The sequence below is a fragment of the Sorex araneus genome, chromosome 9, assembly GCF_027595985.1.
Source record: "Sorex araneus isolate mSorAra2 chromosome 9, mSorAra2.pri, whole genome shotgun sequence".
Classification (NCBI taxonomy): Eukaryota; Metazoa; Chordata; class Mammalia; order Eulipotyphla; family Soricidae; genus Sorex; species Sorex araneus.
The window spans coordinates 51,523,547-51,541,834 of record NC_073310.1 but is presented as its reverse complement, the minus strand read 5'-3'; the positions used below and the strand labels follow the sequence as shown (position 1 = coordinate 51,541,834).

At 44.4% G+C, this 18,288-nt stretch overlaps 1 protein-coding gene across 5 annotated transcripts in view; it reads left to right on the top strand.

The window, feature by feature from the left end:
* The window catches only part of SVIL (supervillin), a 233,216-nt gene that overhangs the window by 167,791 nt on the left and 47,137 nt on the right, over positions 1–18,288 (top strand). For all 5 annotated transcript variants that reach the window (XM_055147550.1, XM_055147547.1, XM_055147549.1 and 2 more), the window contains 8 exons: positions 12–46; positions 725–786; positions 1,060–1,199; positions 3,150–3,245; positions 4,666–4,909; positions 5,942–6,518; positions 7,793–8,018; positions 14,028–14,157. In XM_055147550.1, the coding sequence (XP_055003525.1) occupies positions 12–46; positions 725–786; positions 1,060–1,199; positions 3,150–3,245; positions 4,666–4,909; positions 5,942–6,518; positions 7,793–8,018; positions 14,028–14,157 (1,510 nt within the window). The remainder of the gene's footprint in view (positions 1–11; positions 47–724; positions 787–1,059; positions 1,200–3,149; positions 3,246–4,665; positions 4,910–5,941; positions 6,519–7,792; positions 8,019–14,027; positions 14,158–18,288) is intronic.

The window sequence follows — 18,288 nt, the reverse complement described above, 5'->3', positions numbered from 1 at the left end:
ATCTTTCCTAGGTCTACTTCAAACCCAGAAATACCAACTGCTGATGGCAAGTACCATTTGTTTGTCTGTTTGTTTGTTTGTTTGTTTTTGGTCATCTCATCCAAGAGTAGATCTAAGTAATAAGTCTTTTGAAAGAATCAGATTATATTTGTCTTTTAAGAGAATCAGGCTAGAGTGCCATCAACTTCTTGCTTTCCTCTACATTTTCTTTCTGAGTCTAGAATAAATGCTAGATAAAATACTCAGATACACGTTCTCTTATTTTTGAGAGTTCAAGAACTATGGTATGAGCAAAATGGTTGGCGGGGTGGGGAGACCGATTTGAATGAAAGAAACAGATTTTTATTAATACTGCCATTTACTTGTAAGGAGAAAGACTCTTGGCCATAAAATCTATTCTTAACTCTCAATACCTCAAATATCATAGTAGGAAATTACCGTCTAGACAGCCTTGTCAAGTTAATTGCAGTGTACCAGTTCTTTCTCATTTAAAAGGTGAGCAAAAGAATGGCTGAAGTGAAAGAAGTGCCAGTCTTGTTATTTCTGATCCATCTAATTTATGATGTTTTATACATCTCTAGTTCATAGCATAAACTGGCAAGTTCTGGAATATTTAGTTCACCCTATATTCAGGTGGATTTCCAAGCGAGCTTTAAGAAACTTTGCAGACAGTTTGCCTAGGTGTTCTCTGGATGTTCAGTTGTTATTTTATGGCTTTTTACAGATGAAGAAAAGGTAGATGAGAGAGCCAAGCTGAGTGTGGCTGCCAAGAGGCTGCTTTTCAGGGTAGGTGTACCCCAGAGGTCCTAGAGAAAGCCTCTCCCATCTGGGTGGGGATGGGTGCCACTATTCTCACCTCTTGCCTGCCCACCCCGACACCAGACTGCTGGGCCCACATCACATTCTGCTTCCTGTACTTCTCTCTGGGTCCTTGGCGAATGTGGTGCCCACAACTATGACTGGTCTGCACCACTCGGGGGCGTTCTATATGGGGACCAAGTGCTGTTCCGATTTCCTTTCCTCGGGTTTAGAAGACCTGAGCTATGCTTCTGGTTTTAGGAAATGGAAAAATCGTTGGATGAGAAAAACGTTCCCAAGCGTCGCTCCCGCAATGCAGCAGTGGAGCAAAGGCTGCGGCGTCTGCAAGACAGATCCCACACCCAGCCTGTCACCACGGAAGAGGTCGTCATCGCTGCCACGTAAGTCTCCCCACTGACCTCTGGGCCTTGTTCCACTGCCTTCTCAAAAAAAAAAAAGATTTACGGATTTGCATCCTAAGTCACAGAGACGAGACGTGGATGTTTCCAGACTGATCTTCTGTTGTTGCAGGACCTTGTAATGTTAACAGTGCCTCTTCTGGAACAAGTTGGAAAGGAATCTTTAACATTTTGTTTTTAATATGCATGTTCTTAAGATCTCTCTCTCTTTTTTAAATTTTTTTTTTATTAGTGAATCACTGTGAGGTACAGTTACAGTTAAAATCTCTTTTTCAAGGACAATTTAAAGCCTAAGTTTAGATGGGTCAATAGAGCGAACCCCCATGTTCTCGTCAGTGACTCCCTGTAGTCTTCAATTCAGCACTGGTGCATTCCACACATGCTCCTGTCCTCCTTCCTTGTTTTCCAGCAAACCCCTGATCAATTTATCCCAAAATATTTCAGGATGAAACTTGCAAAGATAAGCGTCCTTTTTTTTTTTTTTTTAAATCAGTTTGTTTAAGTTTGAAAAGGTTTTCCATTCACTGGACCTTGGATGACTTTCTAAACTCTGAAAAGTCAAATCTGAGCTGCATGAGCCACTGTGTATGGAATGAATTTCCTGAAGTAATTCATTCAATGATAACGGCTTTCCCCAACCAAAAACTTTGATCTGTTTTGTTGCTGTTGTTGTTGTCTTGTACCAAGGGCCCAGCCCACGCCATCATGTTTGTTTTTTAAATGCGTTTTATACACACACACACACACACACACACACACACACACACACACACGCTCACATCCTTCCTAAGGTAATGATGTTCCTGCAATTCAGGCCATTGACTCCTCAGAGACCACTAGCTCACAGCCCGATGACTGTTAGACCAGCTGCCTCTGCTTCTTTCTCCAGCTGTCCCCAACTTCTCAGCATCTGTATGAATAAGTATGCGCCTTCCACTCAGTGGGAGCTTGTATCAAATTTGCTGGTTTTCCTCTGCATTGGAGTGTCTGGGGGACTGTCAGGATCCCCTTGGCCATGAACAGGTCTAGTAGCTAGGAGGAATAAAAGCCACCGAGCCTTTTTACAGGCCCCGAGTGTTGAATTTTTATTTATTTAGGTTAAAATCTCACTCTGCTCTTTATTTTCTAATGTACCTTGGGAGAGAATACTTGAGTTTAGATCTTCGAGTGGATGTTGTAAAATACAATGCAGCTACCCAAGAACTGATAGTACAGGGGTTAGTACGGGGCACAGCTGGAAGTAAAGCTGATATACAGAGTCAGAGAGATCACACAGGGGTTAAGACACTTGCCTTGCACACGGTCTGCCTGATTTAGACCCAGGCACCTCATATGGTCCCTAGAGCACTGCCAGGAGTAAAATGTGAGTTCAGAGCCAAGAATAAACCCTGAGCATGACCAGATGCTGCCCAAATCACCCCCTCCCCCACCCAAGCAAGCAAACAAACAAACAAATAAATAAATAAGTAAAACAAAGCAGCTGTCCCTGGGAACAAAACAGGATCCATATATATAAACAAAATCATTCCCTTAATGGACTTACTCAATCTACTTTGTTGTGCTTAGATTATATGAGGACACAGATTCTTTTCAAAAATAGAATGAGAAAAACATCCTGAAATATAGATGCCACTTATTGATTTGCTGATGATCGAAAAAGCTTTTGAAAAATGTTTGGTTTTTTTCTTAAAGCTGATGTTATCCTGATGTTTCAACCTTTCAGGGCTTAAGATCTATTCTTATATCATTTATTTTGTCTCTTGGTTCCTGTTTGCAATTGCTTTTAAAAAAATTGTGATGTTTCCAAAGTAGTAAGCAAATAATTTGGTTACCATATTTGATGTAACATTTCTGAACTGAAACTTGCTTCCTTTAATGCTTCTTTTCTTCTCTCTCCTATGAATGTGCCTCCTTTGACAATTGCTTTTAAAGTGAACCTATCCCTGCTTCGTGCTCTGTGGCCACCCACCCTGTTATGGCAAGACTTCCCTGTCCCACTGTAGCTCAGAGCCCTGTGCAACCTGCCAGGTACCGGACAGAAATAGCTGCATGTGGCTCCACGTTCAAAGGCGCTACATGGTGGATGCGTCTCAGAACCTTGAATGCCTTTCGCTTGTTTGACAAACGAGTTACTGTCGTGAGCGGTTTTACGATGCGTGACATTTCACTTGGTCATGGATAAGTGGACTTGCATGAGAAAGCCGTGTCAACCTGCTGCTTTCATGTGTTAGAATTAGCATGGCACTAACTCACTGATCCTCTCGTTCGGTTTCTGTCTTTCATAATCATCTCGTCCCTAAAGTATGTCATTCTTCATCTAAAGTGAGAGCACTTTTCGTCACAAAAGGGGGACAGGGTTAGGAGGGTTAAAATTCTTCTATACCCTCATTTTTAAAAAAGTATTTCCTTGTGGACACAATCCATGTTAAAAGCAGTGCTTGGCCCTAATCATTCATGATACGAAACTTGTCTGTTTTGCTCTTATGTTTTAACACCATGTCCCCTGAAGCATGGAAATCTCCAGTCTCCTTTACATAGGCCAAAACAGATAATGCTAACAAAAAAAGAAGGGAAAGATGAAAAACTAAAAAGATGGAAAGAAGTGAAATGAGGGTGCAGACACAGCGCTGCCATAGCCCTTCCCTTCTTCCAGGGAAGAAGGTTCCTGCTCGCCCTCCTTCCCATCTGCCCCTCTGGCCACTAAGCTTCAGGAAAGACAGAAGATCTGGGGTGCCCTGTTCACATCTTCATGACACCCCAGGACCTACAAACACTGCTCTTTGGGCTGGGACAATTTGTGCGTGGATGGCGAGTCGGAAGCAAGGCATGATATTCTTTGGCTTGGCCCTGATGGAGGTGCTTGTCTGGTCTCTTTCAAGGCTCTCAGCCACCAGCTGTCCTGAAAGCCTTCCCTTCACCTGGCAAAGCATCCAGCCACTTTTATCCCCTTCTGGGGAGAGACCTAGGCAAGGACCCAAAACAGGAGGAGCAGTTGACTTTTTAAAATTAAACCCCATGTGTTGATCGAGCAAGTGAAAATCAAGCCCCCGGGCTCAGAGATTTCTGGCAGAAAGATGGTTTTACTTCATAATTATTTAAAACAGAAACGCCACCATGGGAGCAATGCTTTCAGATGAATATGCCATTGTCATACGTCCCTGCAGCCTTATTTGTTATTGATACAGGCAGTACAACTGATCCCACTAAACGGGAAATTCCACTGGTAGCGGCAGTTTAGAACTCAAGACTCTGCTCTTCGTAAGCCGCCCGCCGACTATGCCATTCTCTTCTCTAATAACTAAACAACCGCCCACACCTGTTTGAAATGCATCCGTGGAGTGGGAGGGGTGAGGCCCGTTTTACCCTTTGGAGAAAAGCCAATGTATGAAATTCGTGGTGGGCTCTTGCTTGGTCTGCATTTTTCTCATCGAGTTCTTATCCCTTTCAGCTTACAGGCATCTGCTCATCAGAAAGCTTTAGCCAGAGACCAGGCAAATGAGGGCGGTGATTCTGCTGAGCAAGGTGAACCTGATTCCTCCACTCTCAGCTTAGCAGAGAAGTTGGCATTGTTTAACAAATTGTCGCAGCCAGTCTCAAAAGCCATCTCTACCCGGAACAGAATAGACATAAGACAGAGGAGAATGAACGCTCGCTATCAGACTCAGCCCGTCACTCTCGGAGAGGTGGAGCAGGTAGGTACCTGTGACCCGGTTCCAGTTTGGGTGGAGGGTCTTTAAATACAGGAGATGGGTGACACTTAGGCAGTACTACCATTAAGGGGTATTGACTAAGCTATACATATGTATTGTCTGTCAGTGATTCGGTAATAACTTCATTCCAAAGGAAACTCAATCATGCCAAATAGATTTCTCCTTTCTTGTTTTCATAATTTGCTTGCTGAAATCATTTGGAGTGAGTCCACTTTGGAGAGAAAAATAGTATGCATGCCTGCTGCTCACTCGGACAACTTTGATGGGAAGCATGTAACTAATTCTGTGCAAATGTCCTGCTAAGATCAACAATGAAACTGCACCAAACCTGATGTTTCTCTTCTGGGTTTGGACTGTTTGTTTGTTTTTGTTTGAGGGCCACACCCAGCTATGCTCATGGCTCACTCCTGACTCTGTGCTCTGGGGCTGGAGAGATAGAACAGCAGGTGGGGCATTTGCCTTGCACGTGGCAGACCTGGGTTCGATTCCCAGCATCCCATATGGTCTGCTGATCACTGCCAGGAGTAATTCCTGAGTGCAGAGCCAGGAGTAATCCCTGTGCATCATCAGGTGTGACCCCCCAAAAAAATGTGACTCTATGCTCAGGGATCACTCCTGGTGGGCTCAGAGGATCATATGTGGTTCTGGGGATCGAACCCAGGTTGACCATGTGCAAGCTAAGTGTTCTACCCACTGTACTATCCCTCCATTGCCCAAATCTAGTATTGCTGTCAATGTCTGTCTTTAAACTGGATTTTCTAGACACAGCATTTACAGGGGACTAGGGTGGGGGTAGTGGAGAGGTTTAAGACTCATTTGGTAGTACTTAGGAGCTAATCCAGTCTATGCTCAATGCTCACTCCTGGCAGTGCTCCAGGGAGCGATCATGTGAATTGTCTCAGGTCGAACCAAAGTCAGCTGTGTTCAAGTCTGTACTTCAGCCCTGGTGCTACCCCCCATCCCCCTATAGACAGCATTTTTAATTGAACATTTTTACTTTTTGCATCTTCCTAGGTGCAGAGTGGGAAGTTCATTCCTTTCTCACCTACTGTGAACAAATCAGTGTCTACCATGGCACCCACAGTCACACCCATGTACGCAGGGGATCTCCGGACAAAGTCGTCTGTGGAGGACCACACCAGTGCCACTGATTATAAGTTTCCATCTTCCCTGGAAAATGCAGACACTCCTGTCAGAAGCATTCTGAAATCTCAAACCTGGCAGCCTTCAGGAGAGGGGTCTGGGAGCAAAGGCACATCAAAAGAGGTTGGAGAATCGGAAAGACAGAGAATGTGGACAGGTGGAGATGGGGGTGTTAGGAAGTCTGGGTCCTTTGAGGAAGCAGAGGCATCTCACCTCATCCTCAACAGAGCCCGGGAAGCAGAGAGTCAGAAAGAACCCAGATATGCTGGGCCCCGAAAAGAAAGCCAGGAACTGGCTCATCCTCCCTTTGCTCATGTTGGTGATGAACCGAAGGAATTTTCCACTGCTAAAATCACTTCCCAGGGGAACGCAGATGTGAAGGACAAGCAGCCCTTTGAGGAGAAGGTGAACACAGAGAATGTTGCACAGAGAAGGTTTTCGCTGAGAGGTGAGTAGCCACGGATTCTCAAGTGCTGGAAAGTAGTTGTTTATTTCTGCGTGGTGGCTTGCCTGAGCTTGTGAGTGTGTCTGTAACTAGGTGGTGAAGGCAGTTTAGAAGTAGCATTGATCAAAAGCTCACTGTGACGCTACTGTGTCCCAGACTCTTCCTTCTGAATCTCATTTGACCGTGAATCTAGACATTCTCAGCATTAAAAGCACCCAAGGCTGTTTCACTTCTGCGTCTTCTTTTCTTTTCTCTTCTTTTCTCTTCTTTGGTCTTCTTTTCTTTTTTTCCTTTCCTTTCCTTTCCTTTCCTTTCCTTTCCTTTCCTTTCCTTTCCTTTCCTTTCCTTTCCTTTCCTTTCCTTTCCTTTCCTTTCCTTTCCTTTCCTTTCCTTTCCTTTCCTTTCCTTTCCTTTTTCTCTTTGCTTCTTTTCTTTCTTTTTTCTTTCTTCCTTTCTCTTTCTTTTCTTTCTTTTCTCTCTTTTCTTTCTTTCATTCTTTTTTCTCTCTCTCTTTCTTTTTTTCTTTTTTTCTTTTTACCACACTTGCTCATACTCAGGGCTTACTCCACCTCCATTCTCAGGAATTTCCTGGTGGGGCTTTGGAGATCATATGTGGTACAGGAAATTGACTCTGGGTAAGCTACGTGCAAGGCAAGTGCCCTACCCACTGTACTATCTCTCCAGCCCCTCATTGGCACATCTTGATAAGAGCTTTTGATGGCTGAGCCATTCACTCACTCAGCAGCCTGCTCTCTGGGCCCCTTTGGCAAGTTGTTGAGCCCAAAGGTGCAGAGCTGGGACTGTGCAGGGAGTCAGGACTCAAACTGAGCTCTTTGAGCAGAATCTTCCTCTGCATTGCTTTGATGCAGGCTAGCAAGTCTACTGACTGGGACTTGCATTGCTTTTCTTATTCCCCCAAAGGATGTTGTCTAAGTGACCCTTGTTGGTTGGGTTTGTGAGTCTAGCAGATTTTAATGGGAAGAGTCCCGTTGGGGAGGCATGGAAAGTTTTTGTGTCTGAAGCTGGTTGCCTGTGTCTCACACATAGGCAAAGGTCACTTGTCTCCAAAGGACTGTCTGTGTGAAATACTCCACTGTGACACTGGGCTTTCTCATAGAAGAGCGTGTGCTGCAGATTTGCATAAACTGGCCTGGATTGGGTAACCCGCCATGTGCCCCCACAGACTGAACTCCAAGTGCAGAAGTGTTGAGGGGTGAATAGCTGGAATATTGTTTGCCCGGAGGAGTATGTGCTGACCTTGCTCCTTTCCTTCCCAGCAACAGAGTTTGGGGAGCCTCTGTGTGAGCAGACGGGCCCAGCTGCCGGGAAAAACGTAGCTCAGCCCGCAACCCCGGGATCTTGGAAGCAGCCGGATCCTGCAGAAGCAGCCCAGGAGAAGCTCTACAAGAATCCAAATGCTGTGTTTGCCTCTGGAGAGATTAAAGTGCCAATGATGGAGGACAGCTTCGACTCACCCAGCAAAACCATGTCCATTAAAGAAAGGTAATCGGATGCCAGCGGTTGGCAGCTCCTTCTGGTAGGGAGGGGCTTGCTACTCACTTTTAGGGAATGATCTAAGAAATAAGAAAAAATGAAATCTTGGCTCCAATGCCAGAGGGAGTGTGCTTTTATGAGAGAATAATAGGGACTGCTTCTATCCCCATGCTTTGGCTCAAGAAAAGTGCCCGTTCAGATCTAGATGAGGAAAGAAGCAGAAACAGACGGAGCTTGCTTCTCTCGTTTGTGATTCCATTTCCCTTTTCCAGGTCCAGTTCCCTGACCATCAGGAGACAGGAAACGAGGTTTCGTCTTAGCACCTTCCCTGTCCAACATATATCTGTGGCTTTAAATTGCACACACGTGGCTCAGGGCTTTTGGTCTAAGAGGGAGAATGAAGATAAATTCATATGTTCAGTATATGGGATTAGACACTAAGTCTTGTTGACTTTTCAGAAAGTAAAATGGATGAGCTGCACTTGGAAATTTTCTGCTAGGCCAGAGCTGTGAAATAGGACGCCTGTGCATCAGATAACACTGACTGCATTTCATTCAAAGGAATGACAAAGGGTTGATATGTGTGTGAAGGATTTTAACTGGATTGTGACAGCAGTTTAAAAGTAGCAGTAATAATAATAATAATAATAAAGTATGTCCAGTTTGAATACTTTAAATTAGACAGATGCAAAGAATCAGTGCTAAAGATTTCAAGTCATATTTCCTTTGTTGAGCTTTACCCGCCTTTGAATTCCATAGCAAAGATGGAATAATGATAGAAAAATGGGTAAGGAAATTCTTGTTGATTCTTCAGTATGATTAGATCTGTTTCCACTGTCTGTCCTTTATGATTCTGCTCATTAGAGTCTTCCTTGATACCTCCCACTGTTTTCAATTATTCCATGGTCTGGCGGAATCCGTGTACTCACTCTTCCTATTCTAGACACATTTCAACCTACCAAAGACTGCCTATCAAATCTTGATGAACATTCTTCATTCTGTTATTCAAGCCAAGATTTTTAACATTATTCATAAAGTACTAGGAAGCCTTAATTTTAACAACTTAGTAATATTATAAACCATATTTTCTGTCACCTTACTTAAAACTCACAATTTGTAAAACCCACTAGAATGAAGGAATTATTAGGACATAAGGAATTATTGAGATAAAAAAGTGATATCTTAGGGGCAGCTCTCAGAGCTGAGCACATACTTTGCATACAGGAGACTCAGGTTATGTGCCTGGCACCTCAAAGTCCTGCTCGCACAGAGCAGTAGCCCCCGGAGAATCACTGAATTCACTGGGTGTGGCCCCCAAAGCAAAAATAAATAAATAAATAAAATAGAACAATAGATATTCTAAATTATTGACTCGGGGAGGTAATTTGGCAGTTGCCAGTATAAAGAAACCAGAATCAATGAATTCCCTTGCAGAAATCTAACCATTGCTAGCTGGTTAGATAAAAAGGAAAAGATACCTCTGAAAGAAGTAAATGATAAGTATCGCTTATACACAAGTTTTATGTATCAGCAATATTCCTGGACTAAAATCACAGTAGAAAATAAGAATAGGTATCCTCCTTTCTAAGGCTTTGACTGGCAATTGCCCACCTCAGTGCCTACACCACCCATGGGGCAGAGAACTTTGGATATGGTATGTGTCTGTCCGCCAATCCTTCTTATATGACTGGTCATGTTAGGAATGTTTTTTCCACCTCCGGCAGCATTCTTGTCCCTATTTCCTGTGCCTGTTGAGTGGCTTGTTTTAAATCTTGCTTTCACTTCCCTGAGTCAGGCTGAGAAATAGGACGAGGTAGATTTCTATGCATCCTTTCTCTGTGTAACAGCAGACCTGCCCTGTGACTCTCCCTTCCTCCTCCTGGATTTTATGTCTCTCTCTGTACAGGGCATGAACCTGTTGAGTCCTGTGTCCTGAGACCACAGAGGCTGCTGGTCTGGTCTTGGCATTTGGCACAGATCTCCCCACCACCTGCCTCTAGAGAGAGGTCATGGTGGGGGCCAAAGCAATAGAACAGCAGGTAGGGCGCTTGCCTTGCATGTGGCTGACCAGGTTCTATCCCTGGTGCCCCATATGGTCCCCTAAACCATTCCAGGAGTGGTCCTTGAGTGATCCCAGGACCAGGAGTAAGTCCTGACCATTGCCAGGTGTGGTCCAAAAACCAAAACAAGAAAGAGGCAATGATCTCCATTTTTCATTCAAGGAAAAGGCTTAGAAAATTGTAACAACTGAGAATCATTGGGCAATCCTCAAGCTATGTGTCTTATAGAGTACGTTTGATGGTGAAGAAAACACACTTATAAATTCCTTTTCCTTTTTTTGTTGAAGAAAACAAACCTCCAAGTTTCTTTTCTTTTTATTTTTTATCCTACCTGACTTCTGAAATGTCAAGTTTGAACCATGCTTCATGTAAAATTTAGAATACAATCTTCTTTCTCCCCACCAGATGAATTAAGAAAAGTTCTTAGCCACCTAAATGATTTATTTGGGTTTAAGTTATCTCTATTTGGCAATTTCTTTGAGAACTCATGGAGATCAAATTAATGTTGATGTGATCAAGGGGTAAAACCTTTGTTACCTCTTTCAAAGTACACCAGGCTTTGGGAAATCTTATTTTTATAATAACGGAAACAACTGCCCCTGTGCTTCAGGTCATATTTGGGGGAGAAGATGACTAAAAAAGGTAAGGAAAGCTGTCCTTCCGCTTGGAGAAGCTTGTGGAGCATGAGGTCTCGGCTGAACTCCCGAGATATTAAGGAACCCGCCCCCTGCCTCTCACAGCTGGCAGGCTTCTGCCTTATAGGGGCTGGCTGGGTTCCTGAGTGCCCCCTCCCCCCAGGCCCCAGCCCCTCCAGCCTCTGCCCTTCAAGCTTCCCCAGCATGTCCAGGTTCTTTTCTAGTAGTTGGGAGGTTTCCACCAATAGAGGGCCCCAGATCTATGTAAGACTGTGGGAGAGAGGTATCATTCCCCCATAACCTCCTTTTCTGATTTTCACTCTGTCCTCATTTCAAAGGTGTATCAGTTCCCTCCACCCACCTGCAAAAGCACCGAGGCCAAGATCAGGGCACAACCCAGATGAACATCCGATCGTGTGTTAATCAGTGCAATACAATCTATCTGGAACCTGTGCTAAGGTGTTCTGGGAAGCAGGAGCAATGTTAAAGGGGATTGAAAGAGTGTCCTTAAACCGTGTCTTTCTCCAGTCCCATTTGTGACCTATCCCTGACTGCTGTGGCAGCCTGAAGGACTTGTCCTCCTCCTGCAGGCCTCTTGGAGCAGCGCCTCTGGACAGCCGTCCCAAGCCAGTTCTCCCTGCTACAAAAGCGTGGGCTGTGGCTAAAGGGGCAGACATTGCCCTAGGCGGCCTGGCCAGCTCACAGCACCATGGCCCCCAGCCAGCCTTGGGGTTAATAGGCTAACTCAGTGCCACTCACTGGGCTCTCAGCCTCAGACTAAGCAGATGCTCAGGCTCCCAACATCACAGCCCTGCAAATAGCACTTGGACGGGGTGGATGTTGAAAGCGCTGACAGTTGTTTGAATTGCAAAGCAGTAATGTATGTCATGGGACAGACGAGACGTTTGCTGGTCGACCTTCTCCAATGCCCAGTGTTGTGCCCTGAGCCAGGAGGGGTGTGGTATTGCAGGAGAGAGGAAGGGCCCACCCCCTCCTCTGCCTGTGGAATACCTAGAGGGAAATGGAGAGGGACAAGAATAATGCATTTTGGTTTCAGTGCATGTTGATTCTAGTTATACATCAATTGCTCTTGGTAGACCAGGGCTGGCTCCAAGTACCATGTGGGCTCAGTTGAACACGCGCCCTTATTATTTGGGTTACTCTGTAATCTTTGGAAGTACCTGATGTGGATGTTGCCAGCACATTTAAAAGCAAGATGTGAGCTGCTTAGAATGGATGAATATTAAAAAGAAGAAAAAAAAACTAAACTAAGAAAACCAAAAGTCTGGGCAGTTCATGAAACATTAGGGCAGAAATGTGTCAAGTGGGCTAGAACACAGATGGACGGAGGGAGGGAGGGAAACAGACCCAGCCTGGGAGGTGAGACTCCCTAGGTGGGAACCTCATCTTCCGGCCCACAAGCATGTGCCAGCCTGTTGGGTTGGGGAAAGCACTCTGTCATTTCTTGGAAGTTGCTTTGTAGATCACTGGGGAACAGGACGCTATATGTGAAAACAGTAACCACAGTTTCATTTTGCCTAAGTTCATTTACTCTTCCTCAGTGCATCCAGCCAGGAAACCATACTACTGTCTAATGAGGCTCCAAACATTTGGAAACTTCTTTTGAAGACAATCCTCAAAAAACAGGAGTTGGAGAGAGAGTACAGAATTAAGGGACACGGCCAACCACAAATTGATCCCATATATGGTCTTGCGAGCCCCACCAAGAGTAAGCCCTAAGCACCGGCCGGGTATGACCCAAAATCCAAACAAAAATACGAAATTAAAAAACCACATCCTCAAGCCCAGTTCATGTGGGTGAATTTGATTCTGTTAAATTGTCCCAAATCATTTGGGACCCAACCTGAAAGTTCTCCAAACTCTGTCCTTTTGTAAGGTATTTTTAGCAGAGTGGGGGGACAGTGGTGAGTGCAATCTATCTTTTCAGAAGCTAGGCCTGGGTCTCCAAGCAGTTTTTGGCCCAAAATTTGAAATACTAAAATAAAGTATACTATGACTCTACATTAATAAAGTATAAGGAACTGTACATCAGGCTCAGTGGAGAAGAAAAAAGACCTGATGCTTTTTTGTTTTGTTTTGTTTTGTTTTTTGTTTTTTGGGTCACACCTGGCTCTGCACTCAGGAATTACCCTTGACAGTGCTCAGGGGACCATATGGGATGTTGGGAATTGAACATGGGTCGGCCGCGTGCAAGGCAACACCCTATCTGCTGTGCTATTGCTCCAGCCCCAAGACCTGATGTTTTGATCACCACTTTTTTGCCTTTTTTCCTTCCTGTGTTTTTCCAGCTTACATGCCTAATTGTTTCTCATTCACTTTAATACGGTTAGCAGGAAGAGCTCATGTTCACAAAAGATAGTAAGCAATAGTAAATGTTCACAGATTATAATGTCCAGGCAGCTTTAGATCATAGTTGAACTGAAGTAGGTTATATAAAAACTCAGTTAATAAGATTCTTTTTTTGTATATAGGTTTTCCCTGGGGAAGTTTTAAGTAATCATTTTTTAAATGGGTTTTAGAGAATAGTGTCTATAATAAGATAGATTGAAAAGATCAAGTTCATTTGGAGGAGAAGAACATGACTTAGGATATAGGAAGAGATGCTGGTTTTTGTTTGATTTTGGTTTTGGCTTTGGGATCATCTCCAGTGATGCTCAGGGGTTATCGCTGGCTCTGCATTGAGGAACTACTCCTGGCAGCGCTCAGAGGACAATATAAGATGCCAGAGATGGAGCCCGGGTCAGCCATGTGCAGGGCAAGTGCCCTACCCACTCTCTCCAGCCCCAAAAGATGCTGTCTGAAATATCAACTTGTATCTATAATTGAAAGGTATGATATTAAGAGACGTTGCCAATGTCTTATATCTTTAAGTTTTCAACATATTTCTCCTATGTTTTCTGCAAATAATTATTATTCAGCACTAGTCATGAAATGTCTCTTCATCTAGTGACCAGAAGAGATCACTGGAAGATATTTTCCCTGGGACACTTCCTTTGATCTCCACATTCTCAGATCGAGGACAAGAGAAAATAGAACATCCCTTTGGTGATGTTAAATACATCTTTGATCTGGCAAGTCAGATTTCAGGGTGCATTTTAATCAGTTTTACTATCCTTGGGTCATCCTAGAAAAAGAGCACCTTCATTATTTTTCTAGAAATACTTTCTTCAGATTAAAGGAAATTCAAGAAGATGAATTCATTAGTTGAGGTCATTTTTGTCTAAACGATTCAAATTTATCTAAGTGATGGTTATGTTCCAAGTTCAGGGCTGAAACCTTTGGTTGGTGTGTTTCTCCCTTAGGTTAGCACTATTGAAGAAAAGCGGAGAGGAAGATTGGAAAAACAGATTAAGCAGAAAGCAGGAATTTGGCAAAGGATCTGTCACTAGCAGCCTGAACATACAAGAAATGGATCAGTCACTCAAGAAGAAGGTAATGTTCTCCATGTTTGGGAAAACCATTCTCTCTAACATCACGCTTCAAAATGCACCACATAAAGAGTTGAGCATGCGTGGCCTTGTAAATCGCTACTCTGTGGAACATTGGCACTTCCTGCCTTTAGGGGACACAATAAAGTCTGTCACACAGCAGCTTAACCTGATAAAAACTGATAAATTTGAGGTGCTGTGCACTGGTTACCCTACCACATACGCAATGCCACCAGCAAGCTTCTAATTTTTCAGCTCTGTATTTTACTTTGGTTAAAAACCTCCTTCGATGAAATCCAATTTTACAATGTTATTAAGCCTTTACAATAAAAACAATTGACTGTTAGTGAACAGTTACAAGTCACCCATAAACTACAGACTCAAATTTCCCCTTGCTGAGACGTCAAAGTATAGAGACTCCGGCCATCATTGTAATCTGCAAAAGATTCTTGGTAATTGTGTTGAGCCTACTTTATAGGCACCTGTTTTGAGGATACACAACAAAACATGATACACGTTTTGATGAAATTAAGAACCACATTGTACCAGCCCAAGCCAGAATATCATGTGCAAATGTCTAGGTGAGTTAAGAACTGCGGTAACGGTTACCAGCTTTAACCAACTGTGCACACTTTTCAAACCTATGGGAAACCTCGCCGATTGGCATGGGTATTGCAAATGTTGATACAAGGCAGGCTGAGCACCAGTGAGTTCTAAGATCAAAAGTCCTTAAACAGGGGTGGAGCTATAGTACAGCAAGAAGGGCCTTTGCCTTGCATGTGGTCTTCCTGAGTCCAATCCCGGGCATCCTATATGATCCCCCAGCACCGCCAGGAGTAATTTCTGAGTGCAGAGCCAGGAGTAACCCTTGAGCGTTGCTGGGAGTGTCCCAAAAAGCCAAAAACAAACAAACCAAAGTCCTTAGACAGACTAGGAAAAAAACACTGCAGTCAGATGAACCTTTGCTGTTGCAGAGACAAATAAAACCTCTGTGGAAACCTCTGTGGAAAGGCTATGAATGTGACATTCATGCACTCAGAAACATATCTGCTCAGCAGTTGTCCCCATGGGAGGTCTGCCTGTAGTGTGATGGCATTTCTGTGTTTTCATAGGTTCAACTAGGACAGCTATTTGAATTCTCTTTCAAGACATTTACAGTGTTAAAGCTAGTGACTAAAAGACATTCCGTTCTCAGCCACTTGTCAAGGTCTCAAGTGTGCTTGGGCATTCAAAGGCATCTGTACACGGTTTTAGAGAGAAAAGGCAATGTTCAGATGAAAGAGAACCCAGTACTATGAATAATGCAGCCCCAATGTCCACAGATTTGAAGGTCCAAAGTCACTGGTTTGAAAATACCTCCACATTTACCTCTCGATCATTTAGGAAGACGCAGAAAGCTGAACTCCCTGTTTGGCCACATGGAACTTAAAACTGAAAAGCGTGGGACTGTAGCAATAGCACAGCGGGTAGGGCATTTGCCTTGCATGCAGCCGACCCAGGTTCGATTCCCAGCATCCCATATGGTCCCCTGAGCACCACCAGGGGTAATTCCTGAGTGCAGAGCCAGGAGTAACCTCTGTGCATCGCTGGGTGTGGCCCAGAAAGCAAAATCAAAACAAACAAACCAAAAAACTGAAAAGTGAAATGCTTAAAGAGCTCCCAGATAGAGGAAATAGACAGTATGCTGACTAGAAACTTGAGTTGGCATCACAGTGATGCTCAGTGATGGTTTTCCCAAGGCAGCAGTTTTCCCATTGCCCCCAGCTGGACGCCAGAGGAGTGGAACACTGCGCTCAGGTGTGAAGGGACATCTCTAGGCCCCAGGAGGCAGTGGACCCTAGCAGTCAGGGACTCGCTAATCCTGTTCCTCCTCAGTGACCTACTTCACTTTGGCCCGAGACAGTCCCCTCTTTGAAGTTAAAATAAACCTGTCTATTTTCGGCCTTTGTAGCAGACATTGAGAAATCTCAGGTTCTGTTGAGGTCAAGTGGTTCTCACATGGCCCCTGACTCGCCCTCAACTTCGATTCTTCAGGGCCAGCAGCTGTCAGGGCCTGTCACCCTCCGCTCTGCTCAGATGTGGTAGGTGAGGAGGTGTCTCAGGCCTGATGCATCCACGAGCCCAAGGAAGCCTCGATTCTTGCTGGGTGACTAGACACTGCCTGAGATGGGAAGATACCGCCCCCCGCCCCATGACCTGTGAATGTTGGACAGAGGGGACTGTGTTGCTAGCAGTGACTCTGGACTTGCCCATCCAAAGCTGCTCTGGACAGCAAGCTCCAGAACCTTCCATATTTTCCACCAAGATTAAAAAAAAAAAAAGAATTAGTTTGATGGGCCAATTGCTTGGGCCTCAATTATTAACCCTCAAACAGCATATGCTAGTGGCTACCAAACAATTCCCAGTTTGGCCTCCTCAGGATTTTGTGCTTGGCCCCTGGAGCTGCAGCTGGGGGAGGAAAGGAGGCTCTGTAAACCACCTCCCCCAAGTCCCTGCCCGCTGATCAAAATGTGATGCGAGGGTCAGGGAGATGGTTCGTGTCTGAGCATAGGCCTAGCATGTGTGAGTTCGAGATCAGTCCACAACTCCACATAACCCCCCAAGACTCCCAGGCATGGTCCCACTAGCCCAGGATACCCCCAGGCCCGAGCAGGTCTGTACCTCGGGGCGGAACATCATTGGGAGGGTCCTCTTTCCCCTACACCACCTCCAGGGAATGGGCTCTAATGAGAAAAAATAGAAGTAATGTGAGCCATATAAGTCACCATCTTGTTTTCTAGTAGCCACATTCAAAGAAATGTTAAAGGATGACCAGAAAATTTATAACCATTTTATTTTAGTCTCTACAAATACGTCCCAAACAAAACAAATTTGTTATCTTCTAAATCAGCATCTCCTTTGAGGTCCTATATGGTAAGAAAATATTCCTTTGAAACTATTAATAGATATAGGAACTAAGTATTGTTCTCTTTTTACTTAAAGATCATCATGGTTTAGAAGATATATAATTTCCCAGCAGTTTTCTTCTCCACATTTTCCCCCCAGAATCAGGGTTGGTGATGCAGACCAGAAGAGGACTGATAACTTAGCTGACTGTCCTTTCTCATGACAAAAAGCTCGGAGTCTCTCTCCTTCACCTCCCCTCCCATCTTCTCTAGTCTTCCTCCTGTTCTTGAGTTGATGTAGGGCAGCACTAACCTGATGCACACGTTTGCTTCTGTACCGTACATGATTAGTGCTGGGATGGTGAAACCCTTTGGCTTGCTGATTCGGCTGGCTCTACACTGTGTGGAATGAGTGCGCTGGAGCCTGGCTGGTGGATAGTTTGTTCCAGAGAAACTCATTCCATCGGACATGAAACAAAGCAGCGTTTTGGAAAAAGTGACATGGCAGGACACCCTTTGTTACAACTAAATTGCCATTCTTGATTTTCACCACCTAATTAATTATTTAAAAGTCCCACCTCATTTTCAGTATTATATTATAATACATATTCAGTATTATGGCTCCTGTACCCTTTTTGTGAAAATAATCATCCTACACATCAGACTTCTTTCCCAGAAATTAAAATCCCATTTTATAGTTGGTTGTTACGGTGGTGAGTGAGGACTGATATGTCCTCCTGCTTCCGTGGCAACAGGCCAATTAGGCCTTCTCCATCCCCAGCACTGGTCTTGAAAAGGAAGATGAACCTGCCACATCTCTGTTCTCACTGGGGCTGGCCTTGAAATGGCCAATTCCTAATCACAAGAAATAGAGTCAGTCTAATGAGGAGGGGAGAGAAAAGGCTGACGGTGGGAACACCAGGTGAAAGAAATCATGCTGCTGCTGCTGCTGCGTTTCCTCGGTGTCTGTGTCACTGGACTGTGTGAGCATGAAAAAGCTTCTAACAAAGCCAGACACAGAGAACTTGCAAATGACCGTGACACCCTAACCCTGCTCTTCGAACAGTCTGCAACATTTCCTATTTGTTTTAACCTGTAGGAAGAAGGAGGACGTGCAGGTGATAGTGCTGTTTCTAATCTGTTTTGGGTAAGCCTGACTCTAGCATAGCATCGCTGTCCTCTACACGCTAGCCTGTTATTTCTCCTCATGGGTCATTCTCTTCCTATGGCTACAAGTTGGCTCATTCGGT